Source organism: Penaeus japonicus, unplaced genomic scaffold (assembly GCF_977035675.1).
Source record: "Penaeus japonicus unplaced genomic scaffold, GWHDUDI00000001_assembly GWHDUDI00000029, whole genome shotgun sequence".
Lineage (NCBI taxonomy): Eukaryota > Metazoa > Arthropoda > Malacostraca > Decapoda > Penaeidae > Penaeus > Penaeus japonicus.
Genome location: NW_028234431.1, coordinates 30785096 through 30795095, shown reverse-complemented (window position 1 = coordinate 30795095; position 10000 = coordinate 30785096). Strand labels below are relative to the sequence as shown.

General features: G+C 34.7%; 2 protein-coding genes across 5 annotated transcripts in view; one reads left to right on the top strand and one right to left on the bottom strand.

Annotated features, from left to right (window-relative positions):
- The window catches only part of Syt14 (Synaptotagmin 14), a 92170-nt gene that overhangs the window by 16933 nt on the left and 65237 nt on the right, over nucleotides 1-10000 (bottom strand). The window lies entirely within an intron of this gene.
- Nucleotides 7396-10000, top strand: part of LOC122256900 (ketosamine-3-kinase) — a 5031-nt gene continuing 2426 nt past the window's right edge. Inside the window, exons 1-5 of the mRNA XM_086554453.1 lie at nucleotides 7396-7669; nucleotides 8433-8617; nucleotides 9375-9537; nucleotides 9695-9745; nucleotides 9840-10000. The exon at nucleotides 9840-10000 is cut by the window's right edge and continues 23 nt beyond it. Coding sequence (XP_086410579.1) covers nucleotides 7472-7669; nucleotides 8433-8617; nucleotides 9375-9537; nucleotides 9695-9745; nucleotides 9840-10000 — 758 coding nt within the window. The 5' untranslated portion in view covers nucleotides 7396-7471. The remainder of the gene's footprint in view (nucleotides 7670-8432; nucleotides 8618-9374; nucleotides 9538-9694; nucleotides 9746-9839) is intronic.

Sequence of the window (10000 nt, the reverse complement as noted above, 5' to 3'; positions counted from 1 at the left end):
TATTGTACTGAACTTTATTTTATAGTTTTCGCTTTTTTTTTATACTTTGTTTATCTGTTTATAAACATTTATCTCACATCATGTCTTGTGTTCTCTACCTGTTTTTATACAATTTTTTTCTATTCAATGTTTATTTATTGTTTTACTATTATTGTTATTTAATCTTTATGTTTCTTTGTTTTAATCATGCTTGTGCTTATTCATCCCTGTTTCCCCTAAACTTCCGTATTTACTAAATCTCTCGAATTATTCCAACTTTCTTTATATGATAGATAGATTCATTCATCAGAGTGCTAGTGTTTGAGGTTGGGACCGGGGTGATGGTCCAGTTTTGAAGGGAAAGGGGAAGGGGTAGTAGTGTAGTCGTGGTCGTGGAAGTCTCATAGTAATATAAAAAGAGAGACGAAGCCGAGCGAAGACGAAGAGCAGCGGACGACGTAAACAGAATAAAAATCACCTACGAAAAAACCACACCCAACGTTCATATCATCATATCAAATCTTTTTATATCATTTAAAAAAAAATATAACTTCAATCTATATACAAACATTAATACAAATATACAATAATATAAATATAACAAACAAATAAAAACATAAACAATATCCACTATATCACAACAAATATTTTTTTTCAACACACACAACAAAAAACACAAACCCAAAAAACACTACAAGTATATTGAAAGCGAATATGTCTTTATTCGCACACAAATACACGAAATTAGATCAAAAAATAAACACACAGAGATATGATATACAAATCCAACTCACATACCTATGGCACTCTCTAATTACATAACACTCTACATCACCTCGCACCTCTCTCCCACGTATACACACAATACCAAATCAACTCAATCACAAACACTCATTTTTGTTTTACTTTTCCACCCTACAATAACACTCAACCAGGCTGTATATTCATACTAAAAATGAACTAATCAAAATAACTATGTAATATGTAAACTCTCACCACCTAACAAAGAATTATTTGTTCTTTCTCTGCCTCTAGCACTACTAACACAATAAACACACATTAAACACATTTGGTCGATTACTTCATCATCGATAACACTCAACTCTCACTACTACACACACTTCATACCCTATCAACTAAAACAACCTATATCATCACACACTCTGTAACTCACCAATATTATCTATCACACAATATACCTCAAATAGAATATAATTCAACCCCTACTCACACATATTTTTCCATCACCTCCACCCTATACGGCTTCACACTCGTCTACTCATATAATTTTAATAAACTATTCTTTCAGATATAACAATTTCAATATACCCTCTACACTCACTCTCCTTCAAAAATATAGGGTTAACACATCACTAAATTATACCACAACATCTACCAAACATACATATTACATCATTAGACCAACGCCTCCACACGTATTAGGTACTCCACTCCTATCTTCAGGTTATCTTGTCGGTGTACTATACCATCGCACTTCTCCCAATCCCGCTCTCAGATATCTCTCCAACACACATTTCTCTGCTGAGAGATCATCACTGGTGTCTCTTTTCGATTCTCCCTATCGGCTTATTGTACCTGCTCTGGCTAGATGAGTAAAACTACGCGCGCCCTCTCTCTCGTGTGTCGTGTTCTGGGGTTTCCACTGCTCCGTCAATCAACTACCGTTCATGCACCTCACGGCCACACTCCCTCGGTTAGCCTCGAGATCTGTGTGTGTGTGTGAGTCTAGAGCAGGAGCTAACTGATGAGAAGAAAGAGATCGCTAGAAGGAATCGTGCAGTATATTAAGAGATGTCGAGAGTAATGATATATGAACGTAATTCTGAATCGCTACGACAGAGGTCATGAGATAATAGGCAAGTAAATAATAATGACAGTAATGATAAAGAAAGTATGATATGAAAGTAATGATAATGACAGTAACATGATACTGAAAGTAGTGCTCTCACTCCGAGCAAGTAATGCAGTCACTGGGCAGAATAATAATGAAAAGTAATGGCGTAATGAAAGTATTGATAATGAAGTAATAGTAATGAAAGTAGATGATAGATTGAACGTAATGATAAGCATACCTGGAACGTAATGATTCGCCTGTACACAGCTCCTGCCCGTAAATGTAATGAAAGTAATGATCTGAACGTCATGATACTGAATGTAATGATAAGACATGAAGTATGATTAATGAAAGTAATGATAGAAAGTAATGATGAATGAAAGTAAAACTAATGAAAGTTAAATGTAATTAAAGAAAATGATACTGGCGAAGTTATAAAAATGCAAGATGAGAATATGAATAGAAAGTATTAGAGTAATGTACATGTAAATGATAAGAGGAATGAACGTAGATGCTCCTCCGATCCTGGCCAGAGCTCCTAAAAACAGAAGTAATAGATAAGAATCATTGAAAGCTAATGAAAATGAAAGGGTAAGTAATGATAGAAAAAGGGGGGGTAAAGATAAGACTACTAAAGTAATGATTCAGGATAGAAGATGAAAGTAAAGCTACAGAACGTCCGACTACTGCAAGTACTAATAATGAAAGTAATGATAATAAAGATGAAAGGTAAGGATAAGCATAATGAAGTCTGCATATGAAGGCATCGATGATGAAAGCGCAATGAATAATAGAATAATGAAGAGTGTGCAGGTAAGAGGAATAGATGAAAAGTAAGGGAGATAATGAATGAGAATAATGATTGAAGTAATGCGTAAGAATAATGAAGTGATTGATAAGGAATAATGAAGAAGTAATGATAATAATAGCTGCAAGTCTATGCTAGCTACGCTGGCAGTCGATCGGTCACAGCTCTAGCGCAATCTGCGAATGGTGCATATAGAAAAATGAAAGTGTGCTAATGAAAGTACTAATAGATAGAAGTAATGATCAGGATCATGCACGGTAATGATAAGAATAATGAACGGATGATAATAAAAATGAAAGTATTGATAAGGATAAGAAGTATGATAATGAAAGTAATAATGATGAAAGTAATGATCTAGATTACTGAAAGATAATGATACACTATGAAGTACTGATAATGAAAGTACATGATAATGAAAAATAGTATAATAAAGGAACGTAATTGATAATAATGATGAAAGTAATGATAAGGAATAACTGAACGGTAATGATATGAACAGTAATAATGATGAAGTAATCGATAAGAATAATGAAAGTAATGATAAGAATAAGAAAGTAAAGATAATGAAAGTAATAATGATGAAAGTAATGGATACGAATAATGACGTAATTGCTAAGAATAATGCAGTAATGATAATAATAATGAAGTAATGCTAAGAATAATGAAAGTAAATAGATAAGTATAGAAAGTAATGATAATAATAATGAAAGAATGATAAGAACATGAAAGTAATGAAATGAAAGTAATAATGTGAAAGAATCGATAAGAATAATTTCAAGAGAAAGACTAATGAAAGTAATGATAAGAATGAAGTAATAATGATGAAGTAATAGATAGAATAATGAAAGTACGATAAGAATCTGACCGTATGCAACGCATACTGAGGCTGACATGAAGTAATATGATGACAGTAATGATAATAATGCTGAAAGTAATGATAAGTATCACATGAATAGGTAAAGAAAATGAAAGGTAATAATGATGAAACGTCAATGATAGATAATTGAAAGTTATGATAAGAATACTGCAAAAGTAATGATAAGACTAAGAAAGTACTGTAAGACATATGAACGTAATGATAATGAAAGTAATAATGATGCAAGTACATGATTAATAATGATGAAAGTAATGATGTACAGAATAATGAAAGTAATGATGAATGAAAGTAATATGATGAAAGAATGATATAATGATGAAAGCTAATGATAAGCATATGAAGTAATGATAATGAAAGTAATAATGTGGAAAGCTAATGATACGAACTACTGCACCGTCCTGCTAGAATAATGAAAGTAATGATAAGAATAATGAAAGTAATGATAATGAATAAGGTAATAATGATGAAGTAATGACTATAATGATGAAGTAATGATAAGAATAAGGAAAGAAATGATAGCATAAAGAAAGAATGTAATGATAATGAAGTAATAATGATGAGTACTGATAATACTGATCGAAGGGAATGATAAGAATAATGAAGAAATTGATTAATGAAAGTAATAATGATGCCAGAATGATAAGATAATGAACGTCATGATCAGAATCAGAAAGTAATGAGAACGATAATGAAGTAATGATAATTATAATGGCAAAGTAATGATAAGGATAAGAAAGTAATGCTAAGATACTGGAAAGTAATGATAATAATAATCAGTAATGATAATAATAATGAAAGTAATGATAAGAATCATGACAGTAATGATAATGAAAGTACTAATGAAGAAATGTACTGATAGAATATGAAAGAATGATGTAATGATAAGAACAATGAAAGTAATGATACTTGAAGTAATGATAATAGACAGTCATAAATAATGAAAGTAATGGATAAGATAATGAAAGTTAATGGATAAGAATAATGAAAGTAATGATAAGAATATGAAAGTAATGCTAATATAAGAAAGTAATGATAAGGAATATGAAAGTAATGATAAGGATCATGACGTTACATGATACTCCATCCTGACTAGAATGGATAAGCATAATTAAGGTAATGATAAGATAATAAAGTAATGTAAGAATAATGAAAGTCATGATAATGAAAGTAATGATCATGAAAGTAATGATAATGAAAGTAATGATAATGAAGTATGCTAAGATAATGAAAGTAATGATACATGACAGAAATAAACCTGACAGTAATAATAATGAAAGTAATAATATGATTGCGAAGTATAATAATGAAGTACTGATAATGAAAGTAAGAATAATGAAAGTATGATAAAGAATAATGAAAGTAATGAACCTGCCAGTAATCATACTGACAGGTAATTGATAATTGAAAGGTACTGATAATGAAGAATGATATATGAAATGTACTCTCACTGAAAGTTAAAATAATGAAATGAAAGGAATAATAATGAAAGTAATAATAATGAAAGGTAATGATAATGAAAGTAATAAATAATGCCAGTAATGATATAAATAATGAAGTAAATGATAATGAATAGTATGATAATAATAATGAAAGTAACTGATCAATGAAGAAAATAATGAAAGGTAATGATAATGAAAGTTAATGATAATGAAAGTAATAATAATGAAATAATATAAGAAAGTAATAATAATGAAAGAAGTGATAAGAATGAAGTATTGATAATGAAAGTAATAAAAATGAAAGTAATAATAATGAAAGTAATGTTAATGAAAGTAATATAATGAAAGTATGGGATAAGAATGAAAGTAAGATAATGAAAGTATAAATTGAAAGGTCCTGAAACTGAAAGGTAATGATAATGACGAAATATAAGAAAGGAAAGTAAGATAATGAAAGTATAATAATGAAAGTAATAATAATGAAGTAATAATAATGAAAAGTAATGATAATGCAAGTAATGAATAATGAAAGTAAGAACTAATGAAAGTAATAATAAATGAAAGTAATGATAAATATAAAGAAAGTAATGGATAATGAAAGTATAATAATGAATTAATAATAATGGAAAAGTAATGATAATGAAAGTAAGTGATAATGAAAGTAATAATAATGAAAGTACTGATAATGAAATTAATAATAATGAAAGTAAGGGATAATGAAAGTAATGATAATGAAAAGTAATGATAATGAAAGTAATATAAGAATAATGAAGTAATGATAAATAATAATGAAAGATGATAATGAAAGGTAATGATTGTGAAAATAATAATAAGCATAATGGAAAGTAATGATATAATAATGAAAGTATGATATGAAGTAATGATAATGAAAGTAATAATAATGAAAGTAATGATAATGAACGAAAAGATAGAATAATGGCCAGTAAGGATAAGAATAATGAAAGGTAATGATAATAATAAAGAAGTATGCTAATGAAAGTAATGATAATGAAAGTAATGGATAACTGAAAGTATAATAATGGACGAAAAGATTTTGAACGTAAATCTTAAAAAACAAACCTCAAACCTAAACCAAATAAAAAAATTAAAAATTAAAATAAAATCCCAAATCCACCCTAAAAATAAATGACCTTCCCCCAAATAACATAAAGTACAAATTTAAAAAAAAAATTTAAAACCAAACCTTAAATAAAACCAACAATAAATAATTAATAATCCCTCAAAAATTTAACACAAAAAATAATTAAACCAAATCAAAATCCCCCAAAATTAAAATTAAATAAAAAAATTTAAAACATTCCAAACTTCCTAACAAATTTTCCCTAACCTAAAAATAAAATAAAACTCATAAATCCCTAAAAAATTCCATCCCATTCCCATAATTTACACCCCATCCTAAACACCATTAAACCCATCCTACCTTCACCTCCTACCAATCCTCCTAACTAAATTACATCCCACATCCTCCAAAAATGCCCTCCAAAAAAACTAAAAAATCCTAACAAAACCCTTCATACAACCCTCAAATAAACCACAAAAACCTCCCAAAAATCTAAACCTCCTCAACCAACCTAACCACCACCTCTACACCCAACCTCAAAAAACATCCTCACCAAATCCTACATCTCACAAACCTACATCCATCTCACCACCCTCACTCCCTCCACCACCAACCTTTCATTAAACTTACACCCCCATCCTACAAAAAACCCCTTTTCCACCACCCTTCCTTCCCTACCTCCCCTACCCGTCCTTCCCTTTCCAACAAAAATCCCTAACCCACCAAAAACCCAAACCCTACCACCCAACCATTTCCTTTAAAACATTACCCCCACCATTCCTACCTTAAAAATCCTAACTCACCATCCCTCCAACACCACCGTAACTAACCTCCACCACCCATCCTAACACACCACCACCATCCCTACCACCACCATCCCTACCATCACCATCCCTACCATCACCATCCCTACCACCACCATCCCTACCATCACCATCCCTACCACCACCATCCCTACCATCACCATCCCTACCACCACCATCCCTACCACCACCATCCCTACCACCACCATCCCTACCATCACCATCCCTACCACCACCATCCCTACCACCACCATCCCTACCATCACCATCCCTACCATCACCTCCACCATCCCTACCATCACCACCACCATCCCTACCATCACCATCCCTACCACCACCACCAAAACCACCACAACCATCCCTACCACCGTCATCACTACCATCCCTACCACCACCACCACCACACACCACCACCAACCCACCACACCATCCCTAACCACCACACCACATCCTCCAACCTTCCAGACCCACCCACAAATTAAAATCCAAACATAACAAACACCTAACCCCAAAAAAAAAAAAAAAAAAAAAAAAAAAAAAAGAAAAAAAAAAGGAACATAACGAAAGAAAAAAAGCGAAAAAAAGAGGAACTGAACGAAAGAAAAAAAAAAGGCGAAAAAAAAAGAAAGATGACCGGCGGTTTTCGAGTAGTGCCAACACCCCCTGGAAAGCCGCTGACGAGTGCCATGCTGGAGGACGTGAGAGAAGCCCTTGGCACGTCGCGACTGGAACCCACGGGAGAGACAGGTCGCGGCTACATCAGCGAGGGAGAAGTTTATGCGACAGACGCCGGCAAAGTCTTCGTCAAGAGGAATTCCGATGTGGAGGTGAGGTCGGGTTGCGTTTTTTTGGTATTTTTGGTTGTCTTTTGAATAAATGTCTTTGGGTTTTTTGCTTTCTTATGAATGTGGTGGTGAGAATCTTCTGTCAAAATGACGGTGTAAATTATGTGTGTGTGTATATATATATACATATATATATATACATACATACATACATATATATATTATATATATATGTATGTATGTATGTACGTACGTATGTATGTACTTACGTATACATGTATGTATGTATATATATGTATGTATGTATATGTATATACATATACATATACATATACATATACATATACATATACATATAAATATAAATACATCCCTCTCTCATCTCTCTCCTCTCTCCTCCAAGTTACTCTCACTCTCTCTCTTCTCTCGCTCTCTCCTCTCCTCTCCTCTCTCTCTTTCCACTCTTTTTTCTCTCTCGCTCTCCTCTTCTCACTCTGTCTCCCTCTCTCTCTCTGTCTGTCTCTCTCTTCTCTCTTTCTCCGCCCTCCTCTCTCTCCCTCGCTCTTCCTCTCTCCCTCCGCTCTTCCTGTCTGTCGGGCTCTGTCTCTCTCCTCCGCTCTCTCTCCCTCTCCTCTCTAACTCACACCTCTCTCTCTCTTCTCTCTCTCTCTCTCTCTCTCTCCCGCGCTCTCCCTCCCTCTCCCTCTCCCCCTCCCTCCCTCTCCCTCTACCCTCCCTCCCTCCCTCTCCCTCCTCTCCCTCCCTCTCACTCCCTCTCACTCTCTCACTCCCTCTACCCTCACAGTCGCGGCACATGTTCGAGGGAGAATTCGAGAGTCTGAGAGCCCTAGCGAACACAGGAATCATAGGAGTCCCGACGCCTCACGTAGTCGTTAGTGCCGCAGGGGGAGACTCTGCTATCGTAATGGACTACGTGGAAATGAGGCCACTGAACCACATGTCGAGGGAGTTTGGTGAGAGGCTGGCGAGGTGAGTGGATCGGAGGGGGGTAGTGGAGTCGAGGTAAATGGGTGGATTGATAGGAATGCATTGTCAGAGGGATCTCGCTACTTGACACTTTCATGGGATCTGAAATCGACACTTTCATGTCATCCAATACGACACTTTCATGGGATCTAATTCGACACTTTGATATGTTCCGATTCGACACTTTGATATGACCCAATTCGACACTTTCATATGACTCGATTCGACTCTTTCATATGACCCGATTCGACACTTTCATATGATCCGATTCGACACTTTCATATGACCCGGTACATCATTTGACTTCTTCATATGACCCGATTTCGACTACTGCTTCGACCCTTTCGACAATGTCATATGTCTTCTCGATTCGACACTTTCATGTGACCCGATTCGACACTTTCATATGACCCGATTCGACACTTTCATATGACCCGATTCGACACTTTCATATGACCTAGTACGACACTCATATGACCCGATTCGACACTTTCATATGACCCGATTCGACTCTTTCATATGACTCGATTCGACACTTTCATATGACCCAATACAACACTTTCATATGACCTCCCATGGATTAATTTTCTTATGATTTAAGTGGGATCTGTTTCCATACCTAATCCGGACCCGCTTCCGTATACCATGATCTAATACAGACAAACATCTTCCCTTTAAAAATGTATATATATATCGAAAACTAAAACAGTACCGTGATAATAAAAGAAAAGGCGTTTCCTCCATCACGACCATGTTGCAGATTACATTTGCACAACGCGAATGACCTAAAGTGGAACTTGCGAGAACCTTATGTCGGGTCAAGCGAGCGTGAGAATGTGCGGCGGGTCACCCAGTTCGGATTCCCTGTCAACACCTATATCGGATACATGTCGCTCCTGAACGACTGGTGCGACGATTGGGAGGTTAGTTGTTAAAGGAGCAGGTTATCTTATCTTATTGATATATTGAGATAACAAGTAATCATAGCTTTTGAGGATAAGATAATGATGATATTGATGTATTTAAGTTGTCGTTTATCATCTTTCTATATTATTGACTTCGTGTATTTGTTCATCACAGGTGTTCTACGCCAGGCAATTAGACAACCAGTTTCGGAGAATATCAAGAATGGTTGGTTGAAAGCTTTGTGAATGACCTTCTCATAAATGCATGATACCACATTAGCAACACACTTCTCGGTACTCAATATTAACTCTTCACACAGTTCGGGAATCGGGAAGCCATCGAACTGTGGTCAGAATTACAACTCAAAATCCCGTCCTTTTTCACCCACGTGGAAGTCAAACCATCGCTCCTACACGGCGACCTCTACAATGGCAACACCGGAGAGACAATCAACGGGCCAGGTAAATGGTCACTTAAAAA